The sequence below is a fragment of the Anabrus simplex genome, chromosome 1, assembly GCF_040414725.1.
Source record: "Anabrus simplex isolate iqAnaSimp1 chromosome 1, ASM4041472v1, whole genome shotgun sequence".
Classification (NCBI taxonomy): Eukaryota; Metazoa; Arthropoda; class Insecta; order Orthoptera; family Tettigoniidae; genus Anabrus; species Anabrus simplex.
In genome coordinates, this window is record NC_090265.1 from 1,465,390,790 (window position 1) to 1,465,414,501 (window position 23,712).

The 23,712-nt window shown below is 42.0% G+C and overlaps 1 protein-coding gene across 1 annotated transcript in view; it reads left to right on the top strand.

Annotated features, from left to right (window-relative positions):
• Nucleotides 1–23,712, top strand: part of LOC136860967 (uncharacterized) — a 701,781-nt gene that overhangs the window by 81,426 nt on the left and 596,643 nt on the right. The window contains exon 3 of the mRNA XM_068226024.1: nucleotides 779–998. Within this exon, the coding sequence (XP_068082125.1) occupies nucleotides 779–998 (220 nt within the window). The remainder of the gene's footprint in view (nucleotides 1–778; nucleotides 999–23,712) is intronic.

Consider the following 23,712-nt stretch of genomic DNA (forward strand, 5'->3'; position numbering starts at 1 on the left):
GGTTTGTCCATCTCTCTGTACTCCTTGATGCTTCGCTTTTATGCCAGAAGGAAGAGATCAAATGCGAAAACTTGAAGGAACGGCACAGGGCTGAAGACTGCCACGAAATGAATACATCACAAGTCGCTGACTGGGTGAGGCTGCCCACCGACGTGCCTCAGAACCTCGACAACAACATGTGATCCTGCACAATATAAGTGACATTTCAGTCAATGACGGGTACAGCAGCTCGTGATTTATATTATAAAACACAGATAGGTTCTCGGCGACGGTAGGAGAGGAAAGGCCTAGAAGAGGAAAGGAAGTGGCCGTGGATTTAATTGAGGTACAGTTCCAACGTTCGCCTGGTGTGAAATTAGGAAACCACGGGTAAACATGTTCTGGGCTGGCGATGGTGCGGATCGAGCCCACTACTTCGCGAGTGCAATCATATAGGTGTATTTGTACGAAATATTCAGTATATTACTGTCAGCATGTCAGATATCAGTAAATGAGCCCCGAGAAAGCACTAGGCCTAATCGAAAAAATCAAGCTACTTTTAAGAATGTGTGCAGTTTATCTTCACGTGTTACAACGTTTATTTCGTACTGATGTATAGGACATATCTATCGGAAAGCGAAGGTGTAATATCCTTCCCTCTACTTCATAATAATATATCCGAGTACGCCCTAAACTAAACCCTGTGTGAGATTGAAATTATTCCCAATTATATCCAAATGTGCTGCACTTTTTTTTTACTCATTAATACGCGGATGTTTACCTTTTTTATCTCTTCCAGGTCTCCTGGGTGAGAAGAAAACATGGAGAGGACGACCTCCAGCTTCTAACAGTTGGTATGCATACTTACAGTGGAGACTCACGATACACAGTAGAGTTCCAGTACCCCAATAACTGGAGACTGCAGATTAAGTTCACAAATAAACGGGACGAGGGAATGTACGAGTGTCAAATATCGACGCATCCCCCCAAGGTCATCCAGATCAACCTCCACATCAACGGTAAGTGTAACATATTTCGTACTAGTATAATGATTTAAAATCAAAAATATTCTATAGGACAATTTAGAGGATTTGAATAGAAAAAGGTAGGATGAAGAACTAACCAGAAATTTAAAAAAATATATATGGCGTGGGTTTAGCAGGCACTATAGCAAGTGTCTATGCAACGGAAGAGAAAGTCCTTCTTAGAGTACTTCGTTTTTAAATACTCAGTTTTAATTACTTTCTGCGATAATGCAGCTCGTGATAAAAAATGAACCAAGTAAGGGATTGCTTTGGTGATGAAAAATGGTTATTTATCTCCATCCATAAGGTGAGGGCCTTGGCAGCATTAGATGGCAAGTGTTTCGCCTGGTTCTCACCGGGGCTCGAAATTGAACAGAGAGCTTAGCTCTCTACAGGAATTAACCTCGTGAAGAAGTTGACCTACATTATGTAATGGTTACTTTATTGGCATTTACGGGTTGTAGTAAGTATCTACAGAAGAGGTCATATACGTAGCTGTTAAGGCCCAAATTAGAGTATATTTGCAGTGTATGAGACCGTCAGCAGGATTATTTGATTCGAGAACTGGAAAAGAACCATAGAAATTCAGCATGATATTTTATGGCTGAACTACAATAAACAAGTAGTGTTACGAAAAATGTTGCATACTTTGTCCTTGGAGGACTTGTAAGAAAGGAGACTAGTTGCTAGACTACGTGATATATTTCGAGCTGTCAATGGAGAAATACCATGAAATGACATTATGCAGTTTAAAAAATAGGAAGGATCATAATATGAAGAAAAAGTTGGTATTCAAGAGAACAAATTTGAGAATACATACTCGTTTATAGGTAGTGGAATTAGAGATTGGAATAATTTACCAACGGAGATTTTTGACAGATGTCCAACTTCTTTGAAATCATTTTAGAAAATAGGTAAAGAAATAATAGGGAATCCGTCACCAAGGTGAGAGCCCTAAATGCTGATCAGTGGTGATGATGACACTGTAGTTACTGAAGAGGTGGAACATGGATTTAAGAAAACATTATTGAGATAGGTCATTGGAACCTCCTCTTCATAAACATTGCATGCTTTTAGATTAATTCCACAATTACTACACCTGGGTTCGGATTCACTTCCCACTGACTGCCTCTACATCGAGTGTCCAAACGTCATGGGAAGACATTGAATGTAATGTTAATAACGAGTTACTTCTCCGCGAGCCCTCAAAACGACACCAATATGGCGAAGCATTGACTCTACAAGATGCTGGAGTCGATGTGGTGGGATCTGGACCCACGCATCACAATTGGTCTTGTGTAGTTGGTGCGGGGCTCATGAGCGTACACCAGCATCGAGAGCATCCCATGAATTTTTGATTGAGTTATGATCGGGGGATCTGGAGGGCCAGTCCGTGGTTGTAACTTCACTGGAATTCTCCTCCAACCACCTGTGTGCCGCTACAGAGCGGTGACATGGCGCACTATCCTGTTGAAGCATGGCATCTCCATCAAGGTACTCTAGGACCTGAAAGGGATGCATATGGTCTGTAACAATGCCCACATAACGTACACATGTCAATGCTCCCTCCAGCCGGAAAATGGGGTCTAATCGTGACCACGAGAACGCCGCGCAGACCAGAATTAATCCACCTCCCGCCTGGACACAAACTTTTTGACCCGCAGGATCCATAGCTTCAAGGGGCATACGCCACACACTCGTGCGGCCATCAGCTCGATACAACTGGGACCGGGGTTCATAGGACCATACCACACGCCGCCACTATTCCATAGTCTATTGTCGATGTTCTGGGACCCATGCCAGAGTCCTGCAGCGAGGCCCAGCCCATGAGCTGCTTCAGCAGTACACTGCAATGGGCTTTGAAAGGCTCGAACAAACGAAGCCCGTGACGTCATCGCACGGGCCGGTCTGGGCCAGCGCTATGCCATTCGTACACGGTGAGCCAAGGACAGCGCTGTGGTAGTTCTATGGGCTGACTGCTTCAATGTGTACAGTGTACTGCGTGTCACCGGAGTGCGTTGCAGTACGGTCGAGTGGAGCCGATCAAATTAGCTGTGGTTTTCAGTTTGACTTCTCCGTCCATCCTGTTATCGGAAACGAATGTGGACTGTAATTCCAAAAGAAAAGAAACCATGGCAAAAAATCGTGAAGTAAAGAAAGAAGCAACAAACGAACTAAAAACCGCACAATACAAGACTTCCGAACCGGATCCTAAACTTAAAAGTCGTATTTGGTTGGTATTCAAGCCTGCAGTTGACGGTGTTGGGAAAGACGTTAATTTTATGTGCTGTACGATCTGCGGTGAACTTTATGTACACACTAGCAGTTACTCGCGACTTCTCGCGTGGATTTCGTAATTTTATAAAAGTAATCGTTCCTCGGCACTGTACTAAGACATTATCTGAAAATCCCTGAAGTATAAAACCTCACCGAAAAATTGAATTTCAATTACCCCCAGAAACTTTTTGTAAACAAAGCTTGTCGTATTGCCTTTTGGGGCTGAGATGACCATGCGACATAGAATTGTACACGTGAGAACGTCTTCCCTCAAGTAAAAAAAACCCACGTTTCTTTATTTTTAAAGGAGATTACAAATACGTATTTCCACATCTGTAACATCTTCAGGTTTTGAGATATAAGTATCCGCATAAAAATAATTCAACCCCTTTTTCAGCCCTTCCTCCACCCCCTCCTACGTGGATTTTCCAAAAACAGAAAGGAGACACATGTCTCTTTATTTTTAAAAGAGATTATAAATACCACTTCACATCTGTAACATGTTAATTTTTGGAGATATATTGTAGATATGCTCAGGGATTATGTATAAAAATTTTGGTTGGCAGCTATGCCCAAACGTACACACATAATCGCGCTGCTGTAGAACCCTGGAGCTGGCGTTGCCATGGTTATGGCAATTCATTTCCTTATCCGATTCCGAGAGCGGGGGTAGTGTGGTGCCAATATCTCCATAACGGTCGGTTTCAGGGCCGTAAAACATAGTTTTCGGGCCCATAGGGCTTACCGAGATTTGTTCTTTGGGTCAAGGGGCTTAAAATGAGCTTAGTGTTGTCCTTGCACGACAAATTCGATATTTCGCCTATATTAGCCTATTATTTTTATGCCTTCCCTGTCGCCCGCCCCCCCCCCCCCTGAATTGTTTTGAAAATAAAATACAGCCCATGTCCCTCAGGGATAATGTATATTTACATTAGTAAAAGGATTTTTAGAATCGGTCAAGTAGTTGCTGATATTACCCCCCAGATATACACAAACTAACAAAATTCGCGCTCTCTGTTATATTAGTGTAGATTAAAGAAGTCGGACTGATTTTGTCTTTTTTATGATTAGATAAAAAACTTACGATGAACGAGGTGTGCTTGAATGACGAGCATTCTAATGTTTCCGTGTCCGGCTCCATGACTAAATGGTTAGCGTGCTGGCCTTTGGTCACAGGGGCCCCGGGTTCGATTCCCGGCAGGGTCGGGAATTTTAACCTTAATTGGTTAATTTCGCTAGCACGGGGGCTGGGTGCATGTGTCGTCTTCATCATCATTTCATCCTCATCACGACGCGCAGGTCGCCTACAGGAGTCAAATCAAAAGACCTGCATCTGACGAGCCGAACATGTCCTTGGACACTCCCGGCACTGAAAGCCATACGCCATTTCATCAGACTCCACAACCATGCCACAACCTGCCAAAGTAATGAAATTTTCTTCGTGGACTGACGTTCATGATGCTCCTATTCCAATAGATGGGCTGGAAAGATATTTAAAGCAAAATTGTGGAATGCAAGAAGATAGATATAGCATCCTATTGGAGAACAAATGGACAAAACTATCCAAAATTTAACCAGATCGCTATTTTTTTTTTTTTTTTTTTTTTTTTTGCTATTTGCTTTACGCCGCAACCGACACAGGTATGTATTATGGCGACGATGGGATAGGAGAGGCCTAGGAATCGGAAGGAAGCGGCCGTGGACTTAATTAAGGTACAGCCTCGGCATTTGCCTGGTGTGAAAATGGGAAACCACAGAAAACCACCTTCAGGGCTGCCGACAGTGGGGCTCGAACCCACTATCTCCCGATTACTGAATACTGGCCACACTTAAGCGACTGCAGCTATCGAGCTCGGTACCAGATCGCTAAGAAAGTAATATGTATGCAAGCATCATGTTCAGCTTCAGAGATAAATTGCAGTTCAGCGGGCTTCAACGCACGACAATGCTGATGCTCTTCTTTTCATTCACATTAATTCCATTCCACCACCATTAACAATGACCAATAAACTACTCACACTAAGTAAAAGCTATGTTCAGGATTGTTTTTGTTGTTGGCAAATTGCACGTCATTTCGGTTTATATTTTATTTAGAGGTAAACGCGAATGAAGTCCTATGAATATGCTTCGTGTTATTTAGATTCATTTTCAGTTAACTTGATGTCAATTGCAAACGAATATTAGTTTATAATAAAGTTTCTGTTTGTTTTCAATTATTACTATTATTATTATTATTATGATTATTATTATTATTATTATTATTATTATAGTGCAGGAGAAATATATACCGTTTTATTTCAAAATGCGATTAGCCTACTTTGCAATATGTTCAGTAGCGTACGGAATTCGGAGAGTGAATGATCCGAATAGTACTGTGACGTGAACATTTCGTTGTGCACAGCGCCCATGTTATTGTGGAGAACTACTCAAGGTTATTCCACGCGGCCCGCCCAGTGCGGTGGACTGCGGTGGGCCGTATGAGCCCAGTGCTGTGGGCCAGTACGCTGCCGCGTCAGAAAGAGAAAGGCACTGCACGGGCTGGGCTGCCGGAGCCTCTGGGTTCGAAGTGCTGCGCGGTGGGTCTGGCTGCAGGAGTCTGACCCATGCACCTCGTTGAGCTCTGTGTCGAGGTGTCAGCGAAGGGACACGAGTTGGTCGTCGGCTGGTGAAGCCTATGCGGTGCAGTTCCCATCTTACTGTCTTGGTTGAAATGGGTTTCTGATTCCGAACATTCATCTGAGCGGTGATCTGACTCACAGTATCCCGCCGAACTCCCAGTATGGTCCTGCGGAGGTAACGCGATATCCGTCCGTTAAACACCTGTGGTCTTCCCATGCGGCGGTTTACGCGGGAGGTAACATTCATTCTGAGATATTGAAGATCCACCCTCGACGCTGTTGACCTCGGAAACCCAAATTCGAGTGTAATCTCCGCAATGCTATGACTAGAAATGGGAATTATGGGCATGAATAGGTTAGAATGAATGTATTCGAACAAGGAGCAAGGATAATATAGTCGTCCTACAGTTATGCCGGTGAGTTGCATAAATGTTAGGGGTTCTGATAGTTCAGATCGCTAACATTTATGCAAATGTCAGTGCAGTACCGTTGTTCAGGTGCATGACACCTGCGCCTTGTTCAAAAACGCTTGAATTCTAACTTATTCGTGCCTATATTCCCATCTCTAGCTATGACCCATGCGCCATCCCACGTTCTAAGTCGGATAACACGGGACGTGTTACCATCTTCACGACACTAGTGTCTGTGGCAGACTGCTCAGCTTCGCCGCAGCTAGCCGCAACGCTCAGGGATCATACACGTCACATTTTCTAATTGGCCACTGACTGCATGAACCACGGTCACAGTAGGCCGGAAATATCTGAAGAGTAACAGAGAGGAGTAAGGAGTGCGGTGAAGGGTATGGTGTGTAGTTTCAGTTACAGTTTGCCGTGTCGTCTGTTTGTATGTGTACACTCAGCCTGGAAGGTCGAAATGTGAAACGTAAAGACCAACATAAGATAATTATCTCCTCTTCACTCTTCTCCCCCTGTAGATACTGTTGGTTAGGTCTTGTCTGTTTAGTAAGCGTTACTATTAGCTATTGCATGACTAACTGACCACACGTTCTCCTTACAGATAGCGAATATCATTACGCTAGTTCTAGAAATTCCTACTAATGTTTAAATCTTCCTGTACTAAACTCATTCCTGCAATAATTTCACCAGTACATGCCGAGTACTTTATTAGAAGTCGATATGTATTGTACTCAACTAACTACCTTAAATAGTGCCGTCTCTTGCATTTCAGGCTCAGTTTATCAATGAGTGAATTCTAGAAAGAGCCTCAACGCACTTGGCTTCACTCATAGTCTGTCTGTAGCGGTGAATGGAAATACTTTTAATGCATTGAAGCAGTTGTTAAATAAATTGGAATTTGTAAGTTTTCTTTCTACTGAAGAACATAATAGAGTAACTGTTACTCTTCGTAAATAATAGTAACAAAATTCAAAGAAGAGATCGATCTCCAGAAGGCTTCACACAGAACGTTAATAATCATGTTTCTTGTGTTCCTTTATGGTCGAAACTTTCGTTGCATAGGTTTCTGATACATTTAATTGAAATAATCAAATGCAGTAAGTGTCTCTTGTCAATAGGCGCCCATTCCAAATACATTTGGAAAAAAGAAGTACAGGATAACCCACTCACATACGGATCAACAAAAAAGCCAGTAACATGTTCTTTATTTTGTATCAGTTGAGAGGCTAACATGATCTTTTAGCCTATCAGAATTATTTAAGATTCAAGGAAAAGTGAGTAAATAAATATATGTTATATTCTCCATTAGCGTTTCGCACAGAGGTGTGTATTTTAAACTAGCGAATGTACCCGTGCTTCGCTACGGTATTCTACATTGTATTCGAATATCGAAGTAAATAGTGTACATGCAGTAAATAAGATTGTTTTAAAATTGCATGTCTCTTAGCGTTATCCGAGAAAGAGCATGGGGAGGTCCCCGTACGTTGTTTCCAATGTAAAGTGTTTGTTACGGATTTGTGATATAACGGCAGGCTCACTTGCCTACTGCCATTCACAATCGAGTTGGGAAGTTTACATTATAATTGCAGGCCCCATTGCCTACTACGTGGACAGAATCGATTTGGGGAGTTTTCGTTAAATTGGCAGCCCCCCTTTCCTACTTCCAGACAGATTACAGATTACACCAAGTTGGTGAGTTTCCATCAAAATAGCAGGCCACTATGCCTAATGCCAGTCACATTTTAGATGAGGACATTTCTTTATAATGGCGGGCACCCTTGCCTACTGCCAAACACAATTGGGTAGGGGAGTTTTAAACAAAACTGCATGCTCACTTGCCTGCTGCAAGTCAAATCGAGAAGTGAACTATTCATTACAATTTTAGGCCTTCCTTACTAATGACAGTTACACAAGAGTTGGAAAAGGAACCCTTTCCTACTGCCATTCAAATTCGGTGTGGGGAGTACTGATTACAATAGCAGACCCACCCTTTCTCGATCGCTACAAATCGACGTCAGTGAATATATATAGATCGACATATGAAAGTATATGCGTGTTTACAATATTGAAGACCTTCATTTACAGATTAACTGCTACTAAACGTACGTCATATCGACAAAGGATTATACCATAAGACACGCCGGATTTAGTAGCCTATATGGCTGGTCCTATGATATGTCGTCTATTCTTGGGTCAGATAGAGTTAGAAACGTGGAACAGGGTAAAGGTTTTGTAAGATTATCTCACATTACATTACTTTTCGGATAATTATGTGACAGCTACGTACATAGCATTTGGCTCATATATGGCTACTGGGTGGGCCAATTTTCGTGAAGAGTTTGATGATTCTGTATTTCATATAAGTAATTGAAAGTATGAATTATGCATGTGAAAATTCCAGATTGACTTAACATCGATTAATAGAGAAAAATCAAACGTAAAAGGGATACAGATACGGCAAAAAGTCATAAGACCAAGGTTGTAGATCATTCCAAATTGAACGGATATTGTGCAATCCGTTATGTCTATTCCGAAGGTGTGCACCATCATTAAAACTGCCTGCATATTTCGATATTCTTCGGGGATAAAAAGTGAAAAAATTAATGATCTTGGATGTTTTCCGTTCGTTACAGGCTAAAACGTATAATTTTGTCAAATTTCAATTATCTTCTTTTTCTTCTGGCAGATTATGCCGCAATCTTGATTTTGGGCGAGGAGGGTAAAAATTAGGACTTTCAGGAAACTACACCAAAAAATTATGCAGATGGTCATTATTACCCCTTAAACGGAAAGCTGTACGAAAATTTCGCCAAAATAGTCAGTGTAGAGGCACACAGTCGTTACGATTTGATTTATATAGATAAGGAACCTGCTCCATGTAAAACACCTTTTGGGCTATGCCCGCTGGACTTAAGCTGCAAAACTGACCAGTCATTATATCTCCCTTATTAATCCTCCTGACGAAAAAATGCACATGAAGAAAAGGTTTAGAGGTGGAATTCCATCACGTTTGGTCGATTTCCAGTCAGGTTGGTCTTGTTCTGTATATATAGTGGAAGAGTAAAATCACCATTTCGGTTCCCTATAAACCGCCAGTCCATTCCGGAACATGAAATGTTATTTACGTTTAAAACCTACCTATGGACAGGTGGATGCTAAATATAAATTTTGGTTCGAATGTCTTCAGTAGTTTTCAAGTTGTAAGGAATACGCTTTACACGCACCCGCTCGTGAGTTAAGTCCGATGAGACTTGTACAGAAAAACGGTCCGTTAATGATATCTCCCTTATTAATCCTCGTATCGAAATGATGCACATGAGAAAAAAGGTTTAGAAATTAATTTCTACCATGGAAGGTAGACTTCCATTAAGTTTGGTTGTGTATATCTTGTGGAAGTACAAAATCACTGTTTCGGTTCAGGGATTTAGAAACAATATTTGCCCTAAAACCTATCAAGGACAGGTGTATTCTAAATACGAATCTTGGTGGAAATGCATCCAGTAGTTTCTAGCATTCACGTACATACGGCGTAATTAAGGAAGAAAATAATACAGTTAAGAAAGTTGAAACTAATAGAAAATGGATTATAACTGAGGACAGCCGGATAACGACAAATATGTAAATGCCAAGTGAATGTATTGGAAAATCAAATGCCCTTCAATAAATTATGCTAGTGTGAGTTATGGATAAAATAAAGCGTTAACAGAGGAGAAATTTAGGTCCAGTGATTCTTAGGTGAACAAATAAGTAGATGACTAATGGTGTTATTACTTAATTTATTCGAGGGCGGTTATAACCTCCAACGATATTCCGCCAATATCCCGCAGATGGGCCGATTGACGACTCTCTTGCCATCTACCCAAGGAACAACCACGAATTTAAAAGCATGATGAGGAAAATAGCAATACGTTACTTCCCTACTGGCATGCAGTCAGAGACGTTGCCATGGTAACCTGTAGGTTCGTTGTCGGTCTGTCGGTCACTAAATGCAGAGCATGATACTAGCAGAAAATTGTAAATTTCTCCGTCATTTGAAGAGTAAGGTAAATTATGAACATAACAAAAGTTGTTTATCATGAAGAGACGTTTCACGTACGGTAAACGAAGTTTAAAGAAAATCAATAGTATAAGAGAAAATGGAGGAAATCCATTCTGGTTTCCTATAAACACCCCGTCTATTCAAAGATTTTAGAATTATATGCATATTGAAACCTTCCCCGGGATGATTATACTCTAAATATGAAGTTTGGCTGAGATCTATCCAGCCGTTTCGACGTGATGGTAGAAAAACCATTCTGGTTTTCCTATAAACCCCCCGTCTATTCAAAGATTTTAAAATGATATGCATACCAAAACCTTCCTCGGGATGATTACACTCTAAATGTGAAGTTTGGTTGAGATCTATCCAGCCGTTTCGACGTGATGGTGGAAAAACATTCTGGTTTTCCTATAAACCCCCGTCTATTCAAAGATTTTAAAATGATATGCATATGAAACCTTCCCCGGGATGAGGATACTCTAAATACGAAGTTTGGTTGAGATCTATCCAGCCGTTTCGACGTGATGGTGGAAAAACCATTCTGGTTTTCCTATAAACCCCCCGTGTATTCAAGGATTTTAAAATGATATGCATATCGAAACCTTCCCCGGGATGAGTATACCCTACATATGAAGTTTGGTTGAGATCTATCCAGCCGTTTCGACGTGATGGTGGAACAGACAAACAGACAGACAAACAGACAAACAAACAGACACGAAATGTAAAAACCACCGATTCGGTCTTGAGTTGACCTAAAACGGATATATATCTGAAAAATTGGCAAAACAAAAGAAATTACAGACAGCGGACCCCCTACAATTTTATGTATATAGATTAGCAGCAGTCACTTGCCGACCTTGAATTAACAATTCCCATCGTATATTGTTGCCTTGGATGGAGTCTTGTGTAAATCGGTGTTGCGAAAATATTTAATCTGGTTTCCTTCAGAAAAATGTATTCTTTGTCTATCTTCTATGTTGCAAAACTGAAATATAAACATTATTATTAAGTCGAGTAGGACAATGGACCTACATTCAAATAATTAATTCAACAAATTAGTATTATGGATACTAAGGTCCGACTCGTTGGCTGAATGGTCAGCGTACTGGCCTTCGGTTCAGAGGGTCCCGGGTTCGATTCCCGGCCGGGTCGGGGATTTTAATCGCTTCTGATTAATTCTTCTGGCTCGGGGACTGGGTGTATATGTCCGTCCCAACACTCTCCTCATCATATTCACACAACATACTACACTACCAACCACCACAGAAACACGCAATAGTGCTTACATCCCTCCATAGAGGGTTGGCGTCAGGAAGGGCATCCGGCCGTAAAAACAGGGCCAAATCCACATGTGCGACGCAGTTCGCACCCGCGACCCCACAGGTGTGGGAAAAGCGGCAGGAAAAGAAGAAGAAGAAGAAGAAGTATTATGGATACTAAGACATGTTTACAATTTTGTAAATTGTAAATACGGATTAAATTGAGTATATTGAGTAAATTCAGTATTTGAACAGATTTTTTGATGTAAATTATTTTACTGTATGCCATGTATAACTAACAAACAAACAAATTATATGCGCATTAACAGACTGTAAAATTTCTGAAGGAACAGTGGGTTACGACTAATTCTTCAATTCTAACGAATGCCGATTTGTCGCAACTAACCAATGGACTGCAGAACTGCGCAGACATTCAATTTCACCCAACTAAGTGCATGTGTTCATTCTTTGTCCATACATCATTACCTTGCTTCTGAACGATATTGCAGTGTCAATCTCAGTTTCATCACAGATAATTCATCTGACTTACCGGGATAAATTATTTTGAATGTACCTATCCTATGTTTTAATTATAATTGTGAAAGTATATGGTCAACGTTGTTTAAAATTATTATTGAACTTGAAAAGGTAGGTTATTACTTCAATTGTGAGAAAAGTAGAAGGAATACAGCAATTAGCAAAGTAAAAATTGTAGGAGGAAAGTAATGATCAGGAGTTAAAGGCAGTTGATGCAAGTTCGGAGTGAGTTGTAATTAATGGGGAATATTTACAGATGAAGAGGTATTTTAATCATAAAAACATGATGTCTGTAAGTCAAAAGTACCATTACTTACAATGGACTATACCCAGTGCTATAAGAGAAGTTCACCCCTGGAGAAACCATACTCCTCATTCGTGTAACGTACAGTATAATCAGTTTTCGCAAACATTTATTACATTGTTTGTCAACAGAATGCATTGTGAAATAAACTACGACATAAGAGTGCGGCGGGTTGGAACAGTGGTCTGGTAATTCTAGTGTTCTAGGTTCGAATCCCGTGCTACCTTCAATTGGAATTTTCAACAGACCTGTTGCGTTTTATTACATCTAACGTTGGAATTAACCCAGTCCAGTTCTATACTGAACATTTTGCGTTCCACAGACTTCACATAAAATTGAGAAGAGGACGATGAAAGAACTGTAACAAACTTGAATCTATAAAGACACCAGAAATATGTAACACAGAAGAATTCATGTTATGACGACAATTTTGTGGTTATACAGTACGTACACAAGATATACTTGAACCATTCGTATGCACATGTATCTGTATTCTTGATTCATAGCAATTAACCGGCGTACTTTGTTACTTACACTGACTGACAGAGCAAATGCAACACCAAGAAGGAGTGGTTCGAAAGGGATGAAAGTTGGGGAAAAAACAGAGATGGCACGGACGAATAATTGATGTTTATTTTAAACCGATATGCAGGTTACACAATGCGCACGGCATCGACTCAGTAGGATGTAGGACCACCGCGAGCGGCGATGCACGCAGAAACACGTCGAGGTACAGAGTCAATAAGAGTGCGGATGGTGTCCTGAGGGATGGTTCTCCATTCTCTGTCAACCATTTGCCACAGTTGGTCGTCCGTACGAGGCTGGGGCAGAGTTTGCAAACGGCGTCCAATGAGATCCCACACGTGTTCGATTGGTGAGAGATCCGGAGAGTACGCTGGCCACGGAAGCATCTGTACACCTCGTAGAGCCTGTTGGGAGATGCGAACAGTGTGTGGGCGGGCATTATCCTGCTGAAACAGAGCATTGGGCAGCCCCTGAAGGTACGGGAGTGCCACCGGCCGCAGCACATGTTGCACGTAGCGGTGGGCATTTAACGTGCCTTGAATACGCACTAGAGGTGACGTGGAATCATACGCAATAGCGCCCCAAACCATGATGCCGCGTTGTCTAGCGGTAGGGCGCTCCACAGTTACTGACGGATTTGACCTTTCTCCACGCCGACGCCGCACTCTTCTGCGGTGACTATCACTGACAGAACAGAAGCGTGACTCATCGGAGAACACGACGTTCCGCCATTCCCTCATCCAAGTCGCTCTAGCCCGGCGCCATGCCAGGCGTGCACGTCTATGCTGTGGAGTCAATGGTAGTCTTCTGAGCGGACGCCGGGAGTGCAGGCCTCCTTCAACCAATCGCCGGGAAATTGTTCTGGTCGATATTGGAACAGCCAGGGTGTCTTGCACATGCTGAAGAATGGCGGTTGACGTGGCGTGCGGGGCTGCCACCGCTTGGCGGCGGATGCGCCGATCCTCGCGTGCTGACGTCACTCGGGCTGCGCCTGGACCCCTCGCACGTGCCACATGTCCCTGCGCCAACCATCTTCGCCACAGGCGCTGCACCGTGGACACATCCCTATGGGTATCGGCTGCGATTTGACGAAGCAACCAACCTGCCCTTCTGAGCCCGATCACCATACCCCTCGTAAAGTCGTCTGTCTGCTGGAAATGCCTCCGTTGACGGCGGTCTGGCATTCTTAGCTATACACGTGTCCTGTGGCACACGACAACACGTTCTACAATGACTGTCGGCTGAGAAATCACGGTACGAAGTGGGCCATTCGCCAACGCCGTGTCCCATTTATCGTTCGCTACGTGCGCAGCACAGCGGCGCATTTCACATCATGAGCATACCTCAGTGACGTCAGTCTACCCTTCAATTGGCATAAAGTTCTGACCACTCCTTCTTGGTGTTGCATTTGCTCTGTCAGTCAGTGTATGTTTACATTTTCTTAGATACCCTAGTATGATATGTAGGGGCGTTGTTGTAAATAAGTGTAATACTGAAGCCATCTTCAGCACAAAATTACGCATTTATCTCAGTACCACCGAGATTATTTTAAATATCTTCACTATTTCTTTCTGTGAAATACAAATTCATCGATGTATAGTAGTATGAGTTACCGCTATAGCAGTTGATCGCTCATGTTCACTGAACAAAAGAATTTGAATCTTAAAAGCATATCATTATTGTTTCCTGGACTCTTCCCAGTTGTCTAGGATCTGCTCTAAAGCGGATTAAGCCCAGATGTAGAGCCTGATGCCATTCCTGATTCCAACTCTCCGTGGAGGGATGCATTTACAATGCCGTGTTTCTGTGGTTGCATGATATCTCGTATGGAAATTTGTATTAAGACAATCACAAACCCCAATCGTTACTCCAGAGATAAATGTACGTAGTTAAAATCATCGGTCCGGCCGGGAATCGAACGCGGGGCAGTCTCAACTGAAAGTCAGAAGCTGAACAACTTCGCAAACTGACAGCAGGTTGGAAATAGCCTGGTCATTGCATCCCTTTTTTTACTAACCTGTCACTTTAGCACATCTGAGATTCAGTGAGATGTTGGATTGAGGCATGCTTACGGAGGAGGGTTTTTTTTTTCTTGCTATTTGCTTTACGTCGCACCGAAACAGATAGGTCTTATGGCGACGATGGAACAGGAAAGGCCTAGGAATGGGAAGGAAGCAGCCGTGGCATTAATTAGGTACAGCTCCAGCATTTGCTTGGTGTGATAATGGGAAACAGCGTCACACCAACTTCAGGGCTGCCGATGGTGGAGTTCGAACCCACTATCCCCCGGATGCAAGCTTACAGCTGCGTGCCCCTGACCGCACGGCCAACTCTCACGGTGGAGGATGTTTTGAACATTTCCGGTATGAAGGAGTTTTGTATAGTATGGTGGTGTGTTCTGATCCCGAGTGTTTCCTTTGATTAATGTATAATGTAGAGTTGTAGAAACCCGAGCGCGTTAGCCGCGTGGTTACGATCACGTAGCTGCAATCTTGAATTCGGTAGATAGTCGGTTCGATTCCCACCGTCGGGAGGCCTAAAGGTAGTTTTCTGTTGTTTCCTCTTCTTAAACCAGGCAAATGATGGAGCGGTACCGAAATTAAGGCCACGTCCGCTTTCTTCCCAATCATGGTGCTTTCCCATTGTTCCGCCGCCGAAGTTCTCCAAAGTTTTAATGCGACGTTAAACTACTAGCAAAAATAAGTTGTAGAAAATGAGTACTAACATGAAATAAAATATTTCTGAACCAAAATAAACACATTTTCTTCTTCTTCATGTGATTAATGTGTCCTAAAAGTTTGGCCTTATATAGGTATGTTGAGTATTCCGCCCGAAGGATAGTTTGATCCTCCAAGGCTCCAACAACAACTGTCATAGGTAGCCCAGATGTCGCTGAAGAGGCATACTAGGGAAATGAGGAGTGAGGTAGTTTCGCGTTGCTTTCCTCACCGGGCCAGACGTTGCTAGTACATATCAGTCTGCTAAACCTACTGAAATGCATTGACCATCCGACCCTATGAGCGATATTTTTACATCATCCATAACAGGGATTGGCTGCATAAGGAATGGTATTTCTAGCATCTCTCATGCCTCGGTAAAAATGAAATGGCGTATGGCTTTTAGTCCCGGGAGTGTCCGAGAACAAGTTCGGCTCGCCAGATACAGGTCTTGTGAGTGCATGCCCTAGGCGACCTGCGCGTCGTGATGAGGATGAAATGATGATGAAGACGACGCATACACCCAGCCCCCGTGCCAGAGAAATAAACCAATTTTAGTTAAAATTCCCGACCCTGTCGGTTATCGAAACTGGGACTCCTGTGTCCAAATGCTAGCACGCTAACCATTTAGCCATGGAGCCGGACCATGCCTCGGTCACTTTCATATTTTCAAAGCCAACGATGAGACTGAAACAGGTAACTGAAAATAACAAATTTATTTTAGCCCATACCAGAAGATATAGTGCACTGTAAACTTTACATCTCGCCACCAAAGGCGGTACACGATCTATATTAATAACTAGCTGATATACCCGTGCTTCGCTAGGGAATTCTAGGTTAGGTAATGTACACGTTGTAAGTAAAATTTTATTGAATTGAATAGCTCTTAACGTTACCCCAGAAACCCGACGGGGAAGTCACCGTACGACGGTTTTCAAGTGAAGACTGGCTTAGGGAATATTCATTGTAATGGTAGGCCCTCATGTCTGCCATCAGTCAGAATCCAGCTGAAGATTTTTCACTACAATGGCAGACACTTACCCTCCACCTGCCTTTTTACAAGCTCAGAAAGACTGATTTTCCCAACTGAAATCAACGCAGGTCATTACAATGACGTTAGTAGGAATGTTGCCATTAAATGAAAAACAACACATTTTCTCATTTTTAAAGTAGAGCACTACGCTGCCAATCTTTGCTATTATCCCGTTAAGTGTGCACACTGCTCATTCCAATCAGTGCCTCAGAGTAGGGACCGAATTGCTGGAATACTATGAAGAACCAGTGTGTTACGTACCAGCAGTATAAGAAAATATATGAACCAGAGGAATGGCATGCTAAAGAAGAAAGTTGTCTAACTCCCCAGCTACTTCCCGCCAATATTAATACAGGCTGTTATACTCTGTACGCAGCAGTAACCCCATCTATCGGAGATGAGTGGCAGCAGAAGAGACAAAGAATATCACAACAAACAATGGCCAATGTAACATTATTGTTGATCAATTTTATGAGCTGTCGATATTGTAGGCCTTCTGACTCTGAAATACCACTCTTATCATAGTAGGTACGGCAAAACTGAATAAAACATAAATGATAGAAAATTCTACTCTCTATTACTTTTGTTATATAGTACTTGTCGATAGGACCAATAATATAGGTATTTAAAAGTTATATTTGAGGCGCCTTCCCCTAAACTACCATTTCATCCAGCGTGAATAAAATGATTTATACCCTTGACGGTACTTTCTTATTTCCCGACTGTACATACCGATTTTCACTAAATTCTGTTTACCCATTATCCAAATTCATGAATATCTCTTATCATAGCCAGTACGGTGAAAATATGTAAGTCATAAATGATTGGAAATTTAATTCTACATAACTTTATTTATGTAGTATTTATTTATAGGACCATTAATAACATAAATATTTGTGAATTACAGTTCAGGCCTTACCCTAAACTACCATTTCACCCAGCGTTAATAAAATGATTTACGCCCTAGATAGTAGTGACTTATTCCCCGAATCTACATACCGATTTTTATTAAATTCTCTTCCGCCGTTTTCTCGTGATGCGTGTACATACATACATGCGGATAGACAGACAGAGAGAGACAGAAATTGCGGAAAATAAAAAAAATTGGATTTCCTTGTTACTGTGGACACGACCGATACATAAATACCAATATTTTTTAAATTCTGATGAATGTAAAGAAAAACTCTTATTTTTTATTTATAGATAATATCCCTCCTCTGCGAACCATGTGACCTTGCCGCGGTGGGGAGGCTTGCGTGTCCCAATGATGCAGATAGCCGAGCCGCAGGTGCAACCATATCGGATGGGTATCTGTTGAGAGACCAGACTAACGAATGGTTCATCGAAAGGGGGGTAGCAGCCTTTCGGTAGTTGCAAGGGCGGCAGTCTAGATGATTGACTCATACGGCCTTGTAATAATACTCAACATGGCTTAGCTGTGTTGATACTGCTACACGGCTGAAAGCAACGGGAAACTACAGCCGTAACCACCTCCCGAGGACATGCAGCTCTCTCTGCATGAATGATGTACTGATGATGGCTTCCTCCCGGGTAAAATATTCCGGAGGTAAACTAGTCCCCCATTCGGATCTCCGGGTGGGGACTACACGAGAGGGGGCGATCATCAGGAAGATGGATACTGACATTCTGCGAGTCGGAGCGTGGAATGTTAGAAGTTTGAATCGTTGTGGTAGGTTAGAGAATCTGAAAAGGGAGATGGATAGGCTAAAGTTAGATGTAGTTGGTATAAGTGAAGTACGTTGGCAGGAAGAACAGGATTTTTGGTCAGGCGACTACCGAATTATCAACACGAAATCAAACAGGGGTAATGCAGGAGTTGGTTTAATAATGAATAAGAAAATAGGGCAGCGGATAAGCTACTACGACCAGCATAGTGAAAGAATTATTGTCGCCAAGATAGACACCAAACCAATGCCCACCACAATAGTGCAGGTCTATATGCCTACTAGTTCAGCGGATGATGCAGAAATTGAAAGAATGTATGAGGAGATAGAAGATTTAATACAATATGTCAAAGGTGACGAGAATCTAATTGTGATGGGAGACTGGAACGCAGTGGTAGGCCAAGCAAGAGAAGGTAGCACAGTAGGAGAATTTGGATTGGGACAAAGGAACGAAAGAGGAAGTCGGCTGGTTGAATTCTGCACTGACCATAATTTAGTCCTCGCCAATACTTGGTTCAAACACCACAAACGACGGCTGTATACGTGAGCGAGACCTGGAGACACTGGAAGGTATCAAATAGACTTCATTATGATTAGGCAGAGATTCAGAAACCAGGTGTTGGATTGCAAAACTTTCCCAGGAGCAGACGTGGACTCTGACCACAACTTGTTGGTCATGAAATGCCATCTGAAGTTGAAGAAATTGAAGAAAGGAAAGAATGCAAAAAGATGGGATCTAGACAAGTTGAAAGAAAAGAGTGTGATGGATTGTTTCAAGGAACATGTTGCACAAGGACTAAATGAAAAGCCCGAAGGAAACACAGTAGAGGAAGAGTAGAGAGTCATGAAAAATGAAGTCAGTAGGGCTGCTGAAGAAATGTTAGGAAGGAAGAAAAGATCAACTAAGAATCAGTGGATAACTCAGGAGATACTAGACCTGATTGATGAACGACGAAAATACAAGAATGCTAGAAATGAAGAGAGCAGAAAAGAATACAGGCGATTAAAGAATGAAGTGGATAGAAAGTGCAAGGTAGCTAAGGAAGAATGGCTGAAGGAGAAGTGCAAGGATGTCGAAAGCTGTATGGTCCTGGGAAAGGTAGATGCTGCATACAGGAAAATCAAGGAAACCTTTGGAGAAAGGAAATCTAGGTGCATGAATATTAAGAGCTCAGATGGAAAGCCACTCTAGGGAATTAAGACAAAGCAGAAAGATGGCAGGAGCATATCCAACAGTTGTATCAAGGTAACGATGTAGATAATTTCGTTCTGGAACATGAAGAGGCTGTTGATGCTGATGAAATGGGAAACCCAATTTTGAGGTCACAGTTTGACAGAGCTGTGAGTGACCTAAACAGGAACAAGACACCTGGAATTGATGACATTCCCTCTGAATTACTGACTGCCTTAGGAGAAACCAGCATGGTAAGGTTATTTCATTTAGTGTGCAATATGTATGAGACAGGAGAAGTCCCATCCGATTTTCAGCAGAATGTTGTTATACCTATTCCCAAGAAAGCCGGTGCTGACAGGTGTGAAAACTCCCGCACTATTAGTTTAGTATCTCATGCCTGCAAAATTTTAACACGTATTATTTACAGAAGAATGGAAAAACAAGTTGAAGCTGAGTTGGGGGAAGATCAATTTGGCTTCAGAAGAAATGTAGGAACACGTGAAGCAATCCTGACTTTACGTCTGATCTTAGAGGATCGAATCAAGAAGGACAAGCCCACGTACATGGCATTCGTAGATCTAGAAAAGGCATTCGATAATGTTGATTGGATCAGGCTATTTATGATTCTGAAGATGATAGGGATCAGATACCGAGAACGAAGAATTATCTACAACCTGTATAAAAATCAGTCTGCAGTGATAAGAATCGAGGGCTTTGAAAAAGAAGCAGCAATCCAGAAAGGAGTGAGGCAAGGCTGCAGTTTGTCCCCTCTCCTTTTCAATGTTTACATGGAACAGGCAGTAAAGGAAATCAAAGAGAAATTTGGAAAGGGAATCACAGTTCAAGGAGAGGAAATCAAAACCTTGAGATTTGCCGATAATATTGTTATTTTATCTGAGACTGCAGAAGATCTCGAGAAGTTGCTGAATGGTATGGATGAAGTCATAGGTAAGGAGTACAAGATGAAAATAAATAAGTCCAAAACAAAAGTAATGGAGTGCAGTCGAACGAAGGCAGGTGATGTAGGAAATATTAGATTGGGAAACGAAGTCTTAAAGGAAGTAGATGAATATTGTTACTTGGGTAGTAAAATAACCAACGATGGCAGAAGTAAAGAGGACATAAAATGCAGACTAGCACAAGCAAGGAAGAGCTTTCTAAAGAAAAGAAATTTGCTCACTTCAAACATTGATATCGGAATTAGAAAGATGTTTCTGAAGACTTTTGTGTGGAGCATGGCATTGTATGGAAGTGAAACATGGACGATAACTAGCTCAGAAAGAAAGAGAATAGAAGCTTTTGAAATGTGGTGTTACAGAAGAATGCTGAAGGTGAGATGGATAGATCGAATCACAAATGAAGAGATACTGAATCGAATTGGTGAGAGGAGATCGATTTGGCTAAATTTGACGAGAAGAAGAGATAGAATGATAGGACACATCTTAAGACACCCAGGACTTGTTCAGTTGGTTTTTGAAGGAAGTGTAGGTGGCAAGAACGGTAGGGGTAGACCAAGGTATGAATATGACAAACAGATTAGAGCAGATGTAGGATGCAATAGTTACGTAGAAATGAAAAGGTTAGCACAGGATAGGGTGGCATGGAGAGCTGCATCTAACCAGTCTATGGACTGATGACTCAACAACAACAACAGATAATATGAGTAAATAACTGAAATCACACTTAAGGTTCTTCGCCGATGATGTTATACTGTATAGATTATTAAATAAGTTATAGGATTGTGAGCGACTGCAAAAATCTCTACAATGTTGTGGGATGATCAGTAGAAAATGGTATGGTGGTAAACAGGATGACATGTCCGGTTGTAAGAATCACCTAGAGAAAACGTCTTCTCAGTTTGAAATACAGTGTTGATGGTGTGTAGTACCTCATGGCGATAACTGTATGTAGTTAGTGGTTAATAACTTATAAGGAAAAATCTTCATTGGAGATATCATATAAATGAGGCTGTAAATAAAGTTTAGACACCTCATCATATGGTTATGGGAGTATTTACGGGTTGTATTAAGGATGTAAAAGACAGGGCGTATAAGTCTCTGGTAAGACCCAATTACAGTATGGGTCCAGTGTATGGGACCCATACCAGGATTACTTGATACGAGAACTGGAAAAGATCCAAAGGAAATCAGCACGTCTTGCTCTGGGTGATTTCCTACAAATGAGTAGTGTTACAAAGATGTTGAAAATTTTGGCCTGGGAAGGCTTGGGAGTAAGGAGGCGAGCTGCTCGCGTAAGTCTAAGCTCTAGTTAAAAAGATTGATACGAAACATATCAACTGGGAGACGGACCAAGGTGCATATCAAGGATGACAGATGATTTCCTAGCCTTATAGTTATTTAGCTGAAAGTCGGGCCTCATATACACTTTGCTTTACTGCCGGATGCTCTTCCATATGCCAGATCAATGTTGTATGAGTGTTTCTGCGGAAGAGAGTAGAGTGGGGGGGAGGCTGTAAACATACATTAAGATAAACACAAACACACAGTCCCAAAGACAGGGGCATTAATTCACATGTCTGAATAAAAGGCAGGAATACCTATCATTGAGGGTGTAAGGTAAGGGTTAATCTGCCCGAAGGCAGGTCCGAACCTCCGCAGAGGTGTTCCTGAGCCGGAGTTTACGTGCGGTAGGGTGGCCAGTTCCTTTCCGCTCCTCCATTCCCTTACCCCCACCAACAGCGCGTGGCAACCCATCCAACTCCTGACCACGCCCAATGTTTCTTAACTTCGGAGATCTCACGGGATTCGGTGTTTCAACACGGCTATGGCCGTTGGCATTGAGGGAGTGTCAACTTTAAAAAAACGGGGCGGGGGGGTTGGCGGGTTATGAATTCATTTTAACCAATCACCTGGAAGTCCAGGCGTTACCCTCTGCCTGACGTGAAAGGTGACTAAGAGGAGTACCTCCATGGACTCTCAAATTGGTAGGCGACCATAGGCCCTAGGTCTACCTAGGTGAGCCTTGCGTTACATTCACTTACTTGTGTCAGTCTTCTCACTTTTGCCCCACTTATTCGGTCTACCTTGGTCGACTCGTGTTCTCCGATAGTATTACGTTTGCTTCACCTATGAAGTCAAGTACCGGACCTCTTCCATTTCAATTACTTCTGATTGGTGTTAAAAGAGAATGGTTGCCGAATTTTACTTTTTATTAATACAATAGTCACCATCGCCGTTATCATAACGCCTACCTAATATTGCAGCTGACGAAACAGAACAGGAATTTACCTTTAAACTCCTTAAGAAGGAGATTGATTGAGAAATACTTGGCATAAATAAGCGAAAGTGGTGTCAACTTAGCTTTCATCCATGGCCAATTCGTCCGTCTATTAATGTGATTCGGTGACGGAAATAATTCCGGTGGAAAGCAACCCATGTACATCTTGCTTATTAAGGACATGCGACGTATACAAATTCAGTATAATTGACTGTAAAAAGTGAATTGCTGGACTGCTGTAGCTGGTAATATTTACTCGTAATGCAACCGAGAATGTGCAAATATTTAGTCAGAGGAGACCATGACAATAACGAGTAAGCGTGTCTGCGTACTGTGAGGAGAGCGGACGATGAAAAAACAAACTGGAGTATGGGCTTCTTTTATTCTTATAACCATCAGAGTCCTATTATAAATGTATACAGACAAAGTCACTTTTTCTTCCTATCCCCGATTAACCACAGAAAATAAAATAACTCTTCATTATTTTTGAGCCCCCAAAATAATCTAGAACTTATGATTACCATGTCAGGCATGCAGAAGAATTGTTCATGCGTTTCAAAAATCACGTGTTCATTAAAGAGAGTACAAGCTGTCAGAAGTGTTGTTTAACTTATTATTTCACGACATTGGCTTCACTTTTACTCGCCTTAGGCTATATAATGTCATGCTAGAGTCATTTGGGAGTAACAAAATAATAATAATAAGAAGAAGAGAAGAAGAAGAAGATCGGGAGTGTTGGCCGTGCCGTTAGGGGTGCGCAGCTGAAAGTTTGCATTCGGGAGATAGTGGTTCGTACCCCACTGTCGGCAGCTCTGAAAATGGATTTCCACGATTTCCAATTTTTACACCAGGTAAATGCTGGGGATGTACCTTAAATAAGGCCACGG